This window comes from Lycorma delicatula, chromosome 3 (genome assembly GCF_047948215.1).
Source record: "Lycorma delicatula isolate Av1 chromosome 3, ASM4794821v1, whole genome shotgun sequence".
NCBI lineage: Eukaryota > Metazoa > Arthropoda > Insecta > Hemiptera > Fulgoridae > Lycorma > Lycorma delicatula.
In genome coordinates this window covers 74,505,559-74,522,058 of record NC_134457.1, presented here as the reverse complement: position 1 = coordinate 74,522,058, position 16,500 = coordinate 74,505,559, and the positions used below count along the sequence as shown (strand labels likewise).

Sequence of the window (16,500 nt, the reverse complement as noted above, 5' to 3'; positions counted from 1 at the left end):
TTAGTTTCTTCCATTTAAAATATAGACAAAAAAATTCTTGGGAGATGATTTTGTGTGTGGGGATGCAAAAAAAATGTTGATTTTTGAATTTTTTACACTTTTATCATGTATCACTATTTTTCCACTATATAAGAATAAATAACCAAAACCAGGAAAATATAACAACTTTGTTATCGGCTTTTTTTATTTTATATTCTTTTTATCTCATTATTGCATTAGCATAATTAGTAAATAAAATTAAAAGGAATATGAGTTTCTAGGTTTAATACAAACCAGTAAAAAACATGGTACAGTAATTATTATAATACTGTACTGTCAGGTTGTAAGGAATGCAGATTTACTGTTTTTACTCTTGACTAAAGAATGGATCTTTTATGATTAATTGGTATGTTTTACATTCTAAAATATAGTGAAATATAAATTATCTATCAGAGTTTTGGAATCGTAATCAGGAGCTGCAATGAGTCTGAATAGGTGTGTAATAAAATGGTATTTTAAAAATAATAAAGATATAGATAAAAAAAATGTATATTTATGTAACAAAAGTTACTGTAAAGTAATACAGCACTACAATATAGTCAAAGGTCAGTAGGACAAAAGTTAAAAGGTAATAATTTTTTTATATTACGTTTTTTATTTAGGTTTGCAATACTGTAGAGGACAGTTATCAGACATTTTTACATAATACTCATGTGTAATACTGATGCATAGCATACCACTGAACTTTTATATATAGTGTGTCATTAGGAGACCAATAGAATTATACCTCAGAATGGTAAAGCAATAAACAATTGCAATCATTTTTTGAAGGTATCAATTTTTTTATAAAAAAATCAAGTAGTACAATTTTTATTATTTATAACCCATTTTTTAATCATTTTTATGGAAACATTTATTTACTTTACAAACATATATTATACATTTACTTATATTATTTATTACAATATTCTTAGACTAAAAATTCAGTGAGAAGGTTTGTGCTGAATGCTTGAAACAATTGAATAGATATCTGGTTCAGTTGAACTTTTTAGGTGCAAATTTAGGTTGAGGTTCAGTTTATGTTAAAATTAATTGTTTACTGTCACCATAGCAGAAAATCCAGTATCACAAAGATATGTGGTAGAAAATGAAATTAAAAATAACAATGCTTTTCTATACAGAAATTGATATTTATTTTTAACTGTTAGCCAAAATTCATATAACTAATTTAGTAAATTCCATTTTCAAACCCCCATCACTAGGTAGTTCTATCAAAGATTCTGTTTCATTGTTAATTAGAGTTCCAAGAATGATATCCATTATGAAAGGGTTTTGTATCCATAGGAATTCAGAATTGTCTTCTTTAAAATGTTCTTTAAAAGTTTTAGAGTGCATTAAGCAATGGCATTTTATATAATTGATAAGATTATCTTTTATAAATTAACAATTAATGTAATCCACCTTACCAGCATAGCATGTTGATGTGTACTCTAGATCTTTCGGCCTACCTGGGAGCCATCATCAGGAGTTAAAATTAATATATTTAAAGTCAAAAGTTTAAAAAATCATTGTTAAAGATTTAAAAACAGTTATGACTGTCCCAGTTCTACTGGTATAAGTATTTCAGGTACTACCAGTATAGTATTTTGGGTAGGCTGAAGGATCTAGAGTACATAAAAAAGTCCTAATAAAGTGGATTACAGTACTTTTTAATTTGACATTTTTTTATAAATGCCTTTATTTTGTTGTCTACTGAAGATTGATTTGTTGTTTTACTTTGCAAAGCTAAATTTAGTCATTGAGGTAATTGAAAATATCTGTTAAGTAGGGTGGTGTTGTGATCCTCATTGTTTCTGTCAATCGATTATACAGTTCAAAATTAGGAACACTTCACCTCTGAATGTAGCTCAAATAAACTGCTTAGCATTTTTGCTTTAGAAAACCATCTCACCTCTCTGTTAAGCAGTAAGTGATTTTGGTCACTGCCTGTTTCAGAATACAGTTTTGAAAATAAATCAGTTTAAATCCCAAAATTTAATAAAATTGACCATCTAGACAGCCTGTTGGAGAATGGAGAATATGCTAAATTGTTCATGCATCCATTTTACTGCTAAAGCTTCTCTGTGGGTGCTACAATAAATGAGGGTACAATTTTCTGTAACTGATTTTTCTTTGGTGGAAACTTCTCCTAATTTTCTTGTCATAGCTTGAGCACCATCAGAACAGAAGCCCAATGGCTACTTCTAATCTGTAGTGCATTTTCTACAAAGAAGTCATCCAGCTTTTTGAATATTTCATCAGCGGTAGTTTGTGTTGATAGCTCATCACAAAATAAATAATCCTCTTTAATTGTACTTTAAAATATGTACCACAGATAAACCATAAGTTGAGCATAGTTTCTTACATTTGTGTTCTCATCAAATTGTGTGGTGAAAAAATCACTGTTTTTTACTTCAGCTATTAAGTTCTCTTTAAGCTATAATGCCATGGTTCCAATTCTGCATTGCACAATATCATTTGACAGTGGTATCATATCTACCTGTTTAGCTGACTATTCACCCAACATATAAATCGCCATATTTTTCACAGCAGGTAAAAACAGCTTGTACTGACTGTATGAGCTTTTACACCGCTTTGTTATTCTTAAGCACAAGAAAGATGCCTCGATTGCTTTTTGAGTACTGCCTGTAAAAGACGACATAATTTTCTTTGCGCATTTTATTTCTTTACAATTTTTGAGTTACATAATCCTTAGGTTTGTTTTCTAATGTTAAATGTTCACTAAGGTGTCTTTCCAAAAATGAAGGTTTCATGATCTGATTTGAAACAATTCACAGCAGATTACACATTGTGGTGGGGCTGATTGTTTACATCTGTGACAGTAAATTCAGTATCATATGTACTCAGGATCATATTTTCTTACAGGTTTTTTGTATTTCAGTATGAAAAAAGATTTTCACTCATTGCAAATTCTGATTTTGAAGTAGACCTCACAATGGTACAGGATTTGTAAGTGACAATGCTTTGTCTGTCGTTAGCTGTGTTGATTTTTTATTTTATGTCACCTAAACTGTCTAAACTAAACCAAATTAATTCAAGCAAAATTCATTATAATGTATATAAGAAAAAAGTCCCTTTCTAGATACGTATGCCATCACTAGCACTTCAATTTTATTAATGAAATAGTAACATAGTAATAATATTCTGAAATAGGATTATTGGATATCTACAACCAACTCGCTTAACTGCAAGTGGAGTACAGCAATCCTTATGTAGTGTCTATTAACAAACTTGTTTGTACATGTATGATGCAGTGCTTGCACAGGACAAATAAGTCACTGTACATGCACTGTGGTATGTAAGAACCTGTTAGCATTGTGTGTTCATTCTTACTGTTTGAATTACTAGCATTATTGTTGCTACACAATAATAATTTCTTCACATTAATGGAAAAGGAAAATGTATTCTAATAGATAAAAAAGAATTATACATATTATTATGTATAAGCTATATTATAGTTATATATAATAAGTTTTATATATATATAAGAACTGCTGATCCACTGTATTAATAATAAAAAAAAATGCTAATAATAATAAAATCTATTTAATAATAATTTTGTATTATAATAATTACAATACAAAATTTTTGTATTTAGTATTATTTTTTTTGTATTATTGTGTCTGTATACCACCTTGAGAAGTTCTGCTTACCACTATTGGTATGCATATCCCAGTTTGAAAACCGCTGCTGTAGAGTAATACAACATTGTTTGATAAGACTGATTATAGTAAGACAAGATTGTACAACATAAGTATATGAATTTTTTTTATACTAAAACATCAGTGTTTTTTATATATACTCTTACTAGACCACACATGTATAAAAATAAAAAAGTATTTGTAAAATATAGTAAAATGGAAAATATAAAAAAAGAAATGATGTAATTTTGGTTTTCTAGTTTGACAAATTGCACTATAGAAGGAAAATATATCATTTTATTAAAAATTTGTTTTTATTATTTACCTTCTTTTAGATCTCTGCTTCTTCAGAGTGTTATTTTGTAAAATGAGAACCTCAAAGTTTATTTAAGGTAATGGTGACAAAATTATTAAGATTGGCTTTAATAGTTCATCTGTTTCAAGTGGTCATGTATACAGAAATAGAAATTGATGGCTATTGAACATATGTTAATATGCATACACTTATTCTGTTAACTATAAAAAAGAATGATTAATAGCTGCTTTTGTACATTTCTATTTTTTAAGTATACATATTATTCTGTTGAATTTTTATTCAGTTACTGCGTATTTTACAGGTGTAAGTTGGGTTGATATGCATAGATTGGCATTCAAAATGATGCTCACTTATTTAAAAAAATTTGGTTTGCTGGTGGGAGATGTTGACGAAATGATTGAGGTATGAGGTTTTGTTTAATGTTATTTTTTTTTAAATAATTATAACAGTATTAATTAAATGATGATAATGAATTATATGAATTGTATTATTTATATAACACTGGAAGGAATTTGTGTATATGTTTAGTTTTATTTTTAATTATTTGGTTATACTTTAAAATTATTAATTAATTAATTATTAATTAATAAATTACTCATTTTCAAAATAATGGAACATTTTCATTCATAGGATCTTTTAGAGCTAGTATCTTGTTCAGTAGAATTACTGGTAGTTCCCAATGATTCCATTTAAGAAGATGCTGCTAATTAGCTTCAAAAGGTTTCCACGGAAGAAAATGTTTTAAGTATTTTGAAAGTGAGTCATTCAGTAATTGTGATAATAGTCTATTCTTATTAAATAAGATGTTTCAGAATCTCTCAAGGAAATAAGCATTAGAAGGGAGGATATGTATAAAAATTAATGTTAAAAAAGTAATTAAGACAATAAGTCAATAAGACTGTAAGTTTTGATTGCATAGAAGAGGAAGAAATGAATAAATAAAACTGAATAAATTCTTAGAAACTATGATATGAAAAGTGATAAAGAAGAGTTTAATAGAAGGAAAAATCTATTTATTAGTAAAACAAAGTTAGTGACGTTGATTGAATTTTCAAGTATATACTTCTGTATGGATATGAAACGTTAACATTAAGGAAAAGGGAGAAAGAGAGACCAAATACATTTGTGATGTGAACACAGGGGGATTAGATAAAATTAAGTAGACATTCAGGGTGAAAAATGAAGTAATGAAGAAATAGAATAAAAGGCAATTGGAACAATTCAAAATAGGAAACCAACTAGCTGAGATATATCATATGAGGAGAAGGGTTGATTAAAACATTGCTCTTCTGATCAATAAAACTAAAGAAAAGAGGACAAATTATTAAAAATTTTGAAATAAAAAGCTTTTGGAAACTCAAATATTTAACTCTGGAAATTGAAGAGAATAAAGTTTAATTTTTTAAAAAGATACTTCCGGGAGGTTAGCTCCTATGTGATTACATGACAATTATATATATATACACACAAATACCCTTTTGTGTAGACGTGTTTTTTTAAAGTAAGGTACATGTTAAAAGAAAAACAGAACTAAAGAATATGAACAAATTTATTAGTTACCATAAAAATTAAATTTATTTACTATTTTTTTTACATAGTTACCTTCAATTTCAACATAGTTTTTGTAGCTTTTCACTACCTTCTTCAAGAAATTCCGTCACCAAGCGACTTAAATCATATAGTAACGCCATTTTTCAAATTGATATCATTGTCAAACCTTTTTTATGTAAGCCTCTGTTTATGGTGCAAAGAAAGAAGATAATTGCCAGGAGCTAAGTCATGGCCATAGGGTGGAGGATTAAACAATTTCCATCAAAGATTTTCTAATTGTCTCATGTCTGATTTGCCATATGTGGTCTGATTATGATACAAAATCATAATCTTGAGGGATAGAATCTCATGTCTTTTTTTTCTTTTTACAGCTGTTCTAAGAGTTTATAACATTTCCAAATAAAAATCTTCATTTACAGTAGTTCTGCGACCACTAAATTCAACAGGCAAGATACCCTTCTTGTCCTAAAAAATAACAGTAGCCATTAGATTCTTAACCAATTGTTCTTGTTTCAACCTCAGTTTAAATGTTGCCATCACACTGACTGCTGCTTTATCTTGACATTTCAATAAGAAATCCAAGTTTCATTTCCAGTAACAATGCAATCAAACAATTTATCACCTTCATTTTCATAATACCACAAAAAATCATGTGCTACAGCAAGATATTTTTTCTTGTGTATTGGTTAATAATATCTTCAGCACTCATGTGGCACACAATTTTATAGTCCAATTTTTTAGCCAAAATTTTATAAATCAAAGACTGTGAAACATAAAAGACAATTGTGACATAGTGAAGTGCTAGTTTTCTAAAATTTTTTTGTCAACTTTTTTAGTCAAATGATCCATTATCACTGACAGTTGGCCGCTATGTTTTTCTTCATTACTGTTTGTTTGCCTTTCTCCAAATAAACAATATCACTTTCTTACTTAAGCTTCACTCATAATATTCAGCCTGTAAATGCCACAAATTTACATATGAATTTCAGCTGCAGAATTGTTTTTTGCCATCAAAAATCGGATTACCCCTCATACTTCATACTTGTTGGAATCACAAATAGTAGTACTCATTATAAATGAGTGAATATAAACAACTAACAACAAAATGATTAAACTATTGTTGCTGACAGCTTACTATTGATTGAAATATCTGAGCTACACAAGCACCATCTGTTTACATTGTATATAAAGGTTGCAAATTCAAAACAGACTGCTTTAAAAACATGCCTCATAATATACAAACACCCAAAATGTTTTCGTAACATATTAAATCACTGTATCAGTATTTATATTTTTATACTTATACAAAGATACATTTAGGTTGTAAGATTACTTATAGAAAGAATTTTGGTTTTCTGTATCAGAGCAATTGCAAAATAGAAATTTCTACATTCATTATTTTTAATAACAAAAAATAAGTAATCTGAGTCTTACTTTTTACATTTTTTATTTGCAGGCTGGGATTGGAGCAATACTACAGCCTCATGGTTTGGGCCATTTATTAGGATGTGATGTTCATGATGTAGGGGGTTACTTGGATGGACATCCAACTCGTCCAGCTGAACCTGGTTTTAATAAATTGCGCACTGCTCGGACATTGTTGCCTGGTATGGTACTGACTGTTGAACCTGGGTGTTATTTCAATGATGTGGTATGTATGTAGTTTACTGTATAAATTAGGTCTTTACTTTTTTTAATTAAGCTACTTTTATTATATTAAGATAATATTAATGTAATTTTTCATGTGAACTAATCGCTAACAAACTTAAAGAGCTGCTGTTTAATGTCTCTTAATTCCATTTGAATGTTAGAAGTAGAGCTCTATAAAGTATGAAGTACATGGGATAATGTTATTGCTATGCTTTTCAGGGTTGCTTATTAGATTTGGAATAGGAATTTATCATCTGCTGATGTACCTCTTATTAAAACATTGTCATAATTTTTTTTTTGATTATGGTTTTATTCTTTTACATTATATTAGTGCTTTGATGGATTCTTTCTTTTAAAACTTACATTATCAGTAATTATTGACCAAACAGTAGTGTGCAAATCAACCTAAGCACATCGTTATTTATAAAAAGTAACTTTATTTAGAAAAAAAACCATAACTGTACAATTTGTGAGAATTATTAATATGTTAATAATTAATACGTGCTCCTTATTCATAATCATTTCAAGTACACGATTTGGCATTGATTCAATAAGTATAGTACAAATCTGTTTCTGATTTCTTCATAATGAAACCATACCGATATTATTGCTTTAATGAGGTTAATTTTTGTGGTACAGTTATTTTTGTGAGTCGTTTTTTGATTATTGCCTAAAGAATTTCAATTTGGTTTAAATCTGGGGAGTTGCCTGGCTATGGGAGCAGTTTAATATTTTGTTCCTTGAAAAATCTTTCTACCTTTTTGGCAGTATGATGTGGCACCAATCTTGTTGGAACAGTTGGTATTTTAAAGTAGTACTCACTATCCCTAGTCTAACACCACACTCAGAAGCTATTTCATTGTGTCATACTGGTATGCTCAGTAAGAGAAACAATTTTTAAACTCTCTCTTGGAGTACATGTTCATTATTATATATTCAAGACACAGAACAAAAAATACAAAAAAATGATTTTGCAATAAAAAATTAAATAAATTTCACAAAATACTATTTATGAAATGACAATTACTAAATAACTAAAGAGCAATAACCTCTACATTACTTACTTTTACATTACATAGACAACTTAAAGAATGTGTGTGGTCAAGCAGTGTAGTCATAACATAGAAATAAACAAAAGATTCCCTGTGTTCTGATTAGTTTGCATGCTACTGTACTTTGACAAAAATATGATTTAAGTTACTTGATTGCACTGACACAACTTCATGAGGTATACATTTGAATATCAATTCTGTAACTGACTATAGTTGAATGACTGATATATGAAAGTGGGTTGTTACTTTTACTAGTTTAAGTCACAAATGTGTGAAAAATTATTAATTTAAAAATTAATATTTTATTTCTTTGGTAAATGTTTGATAGTTATATTAAGGTGAATTATTAAAGCAGAAGTATAAGACCAACGCATATTTTATTAAACAGAAGTATAGTGTGTCATTTGAAATACTTTTACTGTGATTATGCTTTATTTTTTAAACAAGTAATCTTTACTTTTTTTACACAAATACCTACAACCTGCTTTTTTTGGAATAATGAACAGATGTGTTTAAATGTCTGTAATTGATTTGAAGGAGAGAAAGCCCAGTAGCAATTAACTTCTCTATATTCCATTTCATTCTGGCTGGCTTTCTGTAACAGCTGCTGTTGGATGATAATGAAATGATTTTTTTTTTATAGTGTGTGAAAAGATGCCACACCTGACTGGGATTCAAATCCAGAACTGGATTTCTTTCCTTTGTTCTGGTTCCTTTCCTTGGAGATGAAAGGCAGAGATGCTACCTCTCCACCTCAGAGATCGACCTCTTGGTCAACTTTAAAGTATATCTTTTAGAATGATAAAATAGCCTGATTATATTGACTTTTATTTATGTATTTTAAACTGTTACACCCCCTTAATACCCCTAAATTTACATACAGAAATGCAGAATTGTTATCCAGATTTCATAATGCAATGAATTTTATTGTTTTATTTCTTTAAAAGAAAGGATTCGCTTTGAAAATCAGCAAAGGAATTCACTTTTAAAATAATTCTTATTTTAGTTGCTGAGTTTTTGGATAAGTGAACAGAATTTATACTTTTTATTATTATGTAGTGAGTATCTACATTCTAAAGAAACAACTGTACAGAACCTGTATTAAAACAGTAGATAAATATTAAATTAGTTTAATAAGTATTAAACTAAATATTAATTTTAAAAAATTTAACCAGTTGTAATAATTCTATTTAATAATACTTTATTTATATGCTGGAAGTTTTAATCTCCCATAATAAACAGTAAGGAAGATATTTTTGTTATTACCTTGTAACTATTGTGAATGAAATTTTTATTTATCCATTTTTGAAAAACAAACCTATTTAATTTATTACTGTAGATATGTGTGTATAAAGTGAAATATAAATAAATAAAGTGAACATTTTGAAGATTTAATAAAAGTGTTGAGTTTATACATGCCAATATGTACGTTCCCTTATGTTTTAGATGCAACTTAATCTAGCTGCAGTGTATTGTTTCTAATTGGCTGACACTAGAGCAAATAGTCCTAAAATTTATGACCCTTGGTTTACAGTGGATATCAGATTATAAACTAGTTACCTAGTAAAAATTTAAGTACCTCTACTACCTTTTGTCATTGTTATGGTGTTTACAGTTAAATTCATATTTTGTATCCATTTGTCTTACCTGCCAGAAAATTTATGTTTGCATAAAAAATATGTGTTTTCATAGATTAAAATGTCTAGAGTAAGTTAAATCTGAACTTTTAAATCTAAGTCCATTAAGCTGCATCAAAAATTTTATTTTTTTTTGCTCTTACTTTAATACTGTTCTCTTCTCTTGGATTTGTTACAAAACAACTCCTTATTTGTTATCAAACACTCCAAATTTTTTTCGTCGTTGTAACATTTTTAATGTACCTTAAGTATAAAAGGCATCAGTCAGAATTTTTTTCTCTGAAAGTAATATTGTTAATTATCCAGTAATTCTGTGATGAACAAAGTTAAGTTGCCATTCTGAGGCTGAATATTACCTATTTTCAGTTTTAACATGACTATTTTTAACAATGTATTCAGTTCAGTGAAGAAGGTAGCAGGAAACAATTTCATTCCTTATTTTCTTAGTAATTGCATTGAATGATTGTTATTCTTTATGATTATATGTACTCATTTGTCTGAATGTTCTAACTTGATGCAGATGTTACAAAAAGCTATGAAGAATCCAGATCAAGCAAAGTTTTTTAACGCTGCAGTTCTTGAACGAGTAAAAAATGTTGGTAGTGTCAGAATTGAAGACGATGTGTTAGTTACAGATTGTGGAGCTGAAATTCTTACAGATGTACCTCGAACGTAAGTATTGTGGTATTGCTGATGCTTTAAATAGTCATGTTGAAAGTATGCCCCCCAACGGAGAGTCTTATTCTTTAAGACTTTGGGGTTTGTTGTTCGCACTGGCCTAGCCTCTGCAGCTTTCCTTCCCACTATATACTGAGCTGCAGAACATTTTATACTACTACACATATACACAATACAAATTACAATATATACCCTTTCACAATAACATCTTACAATATCTCTTCTTAAACTCGGTGCTGTTGTGTGACATCTGACAAAATGCAACCGCAACTGGTGGAAACTATTGTGCCAGTGGGTGAGTGGTTTTACATAGTGAGTCTTGAACGATGTCCTCTGGGCACCTGGGTGAACCCAATTGTATTTAGCTCTAGCTATACATGTGGGTTCTGAAGAGATGGTTCTGTAGTTCCCCGGTACTCGTTGGACTAAAATTTTGAGTCTTACAAAAATGCCTTTGATAGTTGGTGGTCTATCTGAAAAAACCACAACCAGAAGTCATGTGAAAAGACCTCACTCATCGTTTTCGGATGATGATAAAAACTCTGTTGAAGAGAACAGTTTGATTGGTGAATATAATAATATATGATTTATTGTTCTTAAAAGCAATCAGGAAGGAGGCTCCCTTCAATCACTTTTCCTGATAAAAGAAGTTATAACTGGATCAAGTGATTCACCTAAAAATATCAGGATATTAAGGTACTGTACAATACTTGTTGCGACATTTAGTGATGAACAGAGTCAATTGCTCTTGCATCTCACTAACATGGGTGGTATTAACATAAAAGTGGTATGCTACAAATCCCTGAGTACCAGCAGAGGAGTAATCTTTAGTTGGGACCTCTTGGAGATAGATATTGGTGAGATTACCGATAAACTTTGTCCCCAAGGTGTTGTAGAGGTGAGATGAATTATGGGGTGTCAAAGCAGAATGGAGGAACCTACTCTCTCATTTATATTAACATTTAACCTTCCCTTACCATCGAAAAAAATAAGAGTCGGTTACATGTCTATTCAAGTGCAACCATTCATTCACAACCCTTGGCATTGTTTCCAGTGTCAAAAGTATTGCCACACTACAACTTCTTGCTCGAATACTGCAGGGTGTTTGATGTACAAAAGAAGGCCACAACGATACTGAATGCCAGGAGGAAGAAAAATGTGTTAACTGTGGGGATCATATTCAGCTTGTCATGAGATTGCTCAGCTTTTAAAGAAGAGAAGGCAATTCTTAAAATTTGTACTGAGCAATAGCTTTCATTTCTGACGGCACAGAGACACTAAACTCACTAAAATGTCTCGCTAAAAGAGACACTATAAGAAGACACTAAACTCCTGCAACCTGATAAAAACAGTTGTCTCTTTTGCAGCAGCTACATCAAAGCAAACCCATACAAATGCAGGGAATCAACAGTGCAGATCCTCCAGGGAATTAAAACAGCTTTTTCAGGTTTTATCACAGGTTTTATCTGATAAGGTTGCCTTGCTGTTAACAATTATTATAGAGCTAATAAAGAATGGAAACAAGAAGAAAGGTGTTATTGGTGGAAAGAATGAAACTGACTTACTGAAAACCACTTTAGTTGGTACAACAAATAAAGTTCCTGCTGCACCATGAATGCAGCAAACTACCAAGATCCCCATGAAGGGATCAATCAATAAACTGTTTCCTGGTATGAGATCTCTGGCCTTCCAGGTTTCTAAGTCCCCACCACATCTTGAGATTTCTTGAGGGTATAGAAGTGCCTGAAGAAGCAGCAATTCCTAAAAGTCAAACAGCAAAAAGAAAAACCTGATTGTATCTAACAAATAATATGTGCACACAGTTTTGTAATAATAAGAAAAGACTATTTATAGGTACAAAAATTATTGAATGGAATGTTTGTGGTCTTCGTTCCTGCCGTGAGGATATTGAAATCCTACTAAAGGAACAAAATAACACTTTAATACTGTGTCTGCAGGAGTCTCACCTCTGCCCACAGGATGACATGTCCTTTTATGGATTCATCTGCGAAAGATGTGACCACCAAACTGAAGGAAATTGTAATAGCCACCCGTATTCCGCTAACGAAAAATCCCTGCAGTCACAGTGAAGATATTGGTGCCTTTCAAAATGAATGTCTGTAACCCATATCTTCCTCCAAATTCTGACACCAGTGTGGATGATCTCCCCATCTGTTTTCCCAGATTCCTATACAAGCCTAATAATTGGTGATTTCAAAGCCCATCATTATTCTTGGGACTCATCGTCATGTTCTTGAAATAATATAGTTAATCAACTGAGGCAGAATTAGGTCTCTGCTTGTTGAGCGATGGATCGTGCAGGTTTATGTTTTTATCTTCAACAGGTATATCTTCGTGCATCAGTATATCAGTATAGTCAGCAATCTTACTCTCACATCTTTCATGGTGCATTTACAAACTTCTTTGGAAGCGATCATAGACCAGTTGTCATCTCAGTCGATAATAGCAATTTGCCTCAGAGTCAGCCGTGCAGATGGGTGGTTCAGAAAGTAGATTGAATAGGATACAAGGTTTCCTTTGGTGATTATGACAAGAGTGGTAGCGTGATCCACCAACTTGCCAAGTTAGCACACCAGATTCTCAATAACGTGAATCACTTCATTCCTTTAACATCTGGAAAGCCAAGGTGCCTGCTGTTCCTTGGTGAGGAATGGTTCAAACAGGTGTGATTGGTATATTCACCGCAGCCTATAGGATTGTAAAGCAGTGGAGGCCTTGTTACCGCAACAGTTAATGCAGCGACCACATTTGGAAGGTTGCTCATGGCAGTTTCACTTACATCATTGTACTGCCCTGAGTTAGTAAAATTAAGTTGCAGGTAGAAAATATCCCGTTGGTGATTGCCGTTGGTGATTGAAGACTCACAAAATGAATGGTCAGAGGCACTAATAATTCCCATACTGAAACCTAGTAAGGATAAAACATGCCTGGAAAGTCATTCCTTAAGTTAGTCCTCTCTCGACCAGTACCCTGTTCAAGGTGATGGAACAAATGGTAAACCATTGTTTAGTGTTGTACCTTGAGAGAAACTCCCTGTTAGCCTCAGAACAATGTGGTTTTTGCCAGGGTAGATTGTCTATTGATCACTTAGTTGCTCTGAAAGCTGCTATCCAAAACACCTTTTTACTTTGTCAATGGCTGGTTGCTGTATAATTTGATTTGCAAAAGGCGAATGACACGGCACGGAAGAGAGGAATCCTAAATACACTTCATGATTGGGGTGTACAAGATAATCTCCTCGCATTTGTCAGGGGTTTCCTCTGTTCCAAGTTCGAGTTGGAACAACAGGATCTGAAAGTTTTGCACTGCAAAACTGAGTACCCCAGGGAGGTGTGCTTAGTGTTACTTTGTTTGTCATAGCCATAAACAGTATGAGAAACTGCATGCAAAAACATGTTGTGTTCTTTATTTTTGTAGGTGATCTTTCAATTTACATAGCATGTAGAACGTTAGCTACAGCTGAGAGGCTGCCTCAAAACGCAATAATCCACTTAGAATTGTGGTGTAAATCTACTTCATGTTTTCTCTGGAAAAAACCGAGTGCATTTGTTTTTCCCAGTTGAGGAAACATGTTGACCCTCAACTGTATTTACATGGTGAACCATTTGAAGCATGCATGCAGGTTAGATTTCTAGGTACGTGGTTTGACCAACAACTGATGTGGTAACACATTTGAAGGAGCTGAAGGTAAAATGTTTAAAAATGTTCTGTCTAATACCTGAAAGGGCTCTACTTAATTCCTGTTGGGGAGCCGATTGTATATGCATGTTGTGCTTCTACTGAGCTCTGGTCCATTTCAGCTTAGACTATGGCTGCATATGTGTTATTAATTGGCACAGGCCACCATACTGAAAATGTTCAAAGCAGTCCATCATTCATGGGTGAGTTTTGCTCAAGCCCCCATGGTAAGTCTGCTGGTGGATAGAAGTGAGCCGTCTCTTTGGAATAGGTGGAAGCAGATTATATGCTCCTATGTAGCTTGGATTAAAACGCAACCAACTTATTTCATCCTTTGATGCAGTTTATTGTAATATAAATATATGGTATTTTTCTAAAATATTAGTGTTATGTATATTATTAGAGTAATAGAGTATATCAATAAATTTGTCTGGGTCATAAATATGGTTATTATTTATAATATGTTTGGCAAAATTTGAATTTTTTCTATGTGACCTTTGTTGATACAATTTAGATGCTCTTTTATTCTTATTGAAAATTAATGATTGGTCATGTCGATGGACTTTAAATCGCAATCTGGACATTTCAAACTATATATGTATCTATATATATTTGTACTAAATATACCGTATTTATCTAAATTGACTTTGTTATTCTTTTAGAAGGATTGTTTATATGTATGTAGTTTTTTGGGGAGGGAGTGAATATTAAGTAAAAGTTTTTGGTAATTTGTGATCTTGATTAAAAAAAAAGTTCAACTTATTTAAGAAAATGTTTTTGCTGAAGTACCCCAGTAAAGATTTGAAAATTTTTTTCAGCCTAAAACCCAGACCTCTTTTTCCAATTTTTGCAAAAATATAATACATTCTTTCCCCATGAAATTAGTACCTATCTACCGAGTTTGAAAAAAATTGGTCAATAGGGCCTAGAGTTATAAGACAAAATAACGGGCAATATATATATATATATATATATATATACTTTGAACCTTAATAGTTTAGTCATAACTCTTTAATATGACAAAAATAGACTTTTTGGATTTGGAAGCATTGGAATAACTTTTTTTTTACAGATTTATAATTTAATTTAAATTAATTAAATTTATTTAATTAGTTTTTTTAATAATATAGTATTTAAATTTAAGTATAATTTATCTATTTTTTTATTAAGTGTTTCTTTAAATGTCTCCTTAAGACACAAAACTTAAAAACTGACCAATTTTTTTTATGCCTATATTTTCCTGTTATTGTTGTAGCAAAATTTATCGCTATAGCTGAGAAAAAAAAAAGTAATATGTTACTTCTATTAGTTTCTTATGAAACTTATATCTATCTTATCATACATGATAGATTCAACTACATTTGTTGAAGTTCTCAGAAGACTGTATTTTTTATTATTTGTTTTATAGAGTGGAGGAGATAGAAGAATTTATCCTTAAAGCTAAAAGGTGTGATTCAGGATTGCTGGAGAGTCTTCAATCACCTGAAAATTAGTAAATTTTTTAATGTGAATGGAGCAGTTTACAGTTTTTAATTTCATCTTAAAACATTGCTATTTAATGAAATTTTCATGTAAAACATTTATTTTAATTGCATAAATTTCTAATATACTTAATTACATTTTATTTCACAATTATTTGCATAATATTTTCATGTTTTTGTTGATCATTATTTATGTTCGATCATCTGTATATTATTTTAATGTGGGTTTGGATTAATTAATATAAAATAAAAATACTTAGCTCATTTTTATATGTTTGTATTTCTTTTTCACCAGCCTTCTTTTTTGCATTAGTAATTGCTTACTGTATTCTGCTTACCTTTGACAGATAATTTTTTGTTGCCCATTAATTGTATAAGAAGGAAACTATAATTATTGAAAGATTCTTTATAATATTATTTTTAATGTACTTTACATACTCCTCTTCATTTTATGAAGATTAGAAATTTGAATAATGATGCCATTTTAGAGCAGCAGTATAGTTTTTGGCTTACCCAAATGTAAGTAGAAAGAGGTGAGTTATTGTTACATCTTTAATAACAACTGTTTAAGATACAAAGTAGTGTCAATTACAGAGTAAGCAGTTGAAATGATTTGTCAACATTGCAAAGCTTTTGGAGAGAATGTTGATTGTGTAAGACATTGTGGCTGCACATTTAAACATGGGAAGGCCAGTATCCTTAATGACAAGAGAAATGGTCTACTGACTGTTGTGAATGATTGATTGGTTAACAATA

At 30.9% G+C, this 16,500-nt stretch overlaps 1 protein-coding gene across 3 annotated transcripts in view; it reads left to right on the top strand.

Annotated features, from left to right (window-relative positions):
• Dip-C (dipeptidase C) overlaps positions 1-16,014 on the top strand; it is a 602,611-nt gene extending 586,597 nt beyond the window's left edge. For 2 of the 3 annotated variants that reach the window (XM_075360005.1, XM_075360003.1), the window contains 4 exons: positions 4,298-4,398; positions 7,004-7,198; positions 10,407-10,558; positions 15,672-16,014. In XM_075360005.1, the coding sequence (XP_075216120.1) occupies positions 4,298-4,398; positions 7,004-7,198; positions 10,407-10,558; positions 15,672-15,756 (533 nt within the window). In that variant the 3' untranslated portion in view covers positions 15,757-16,014. Of the gene's footprint in view, positions 1-4,297; positions 4,399-7,003; positions 7,199-10,406; positions 10,563-15,671 lie in introns of those variants that run through there. The other variant, XM_075360004.1, reaches the window with a different exon arrangement.
• Positions 16,015-16,500: the final 486 nt, after the last annotated feature.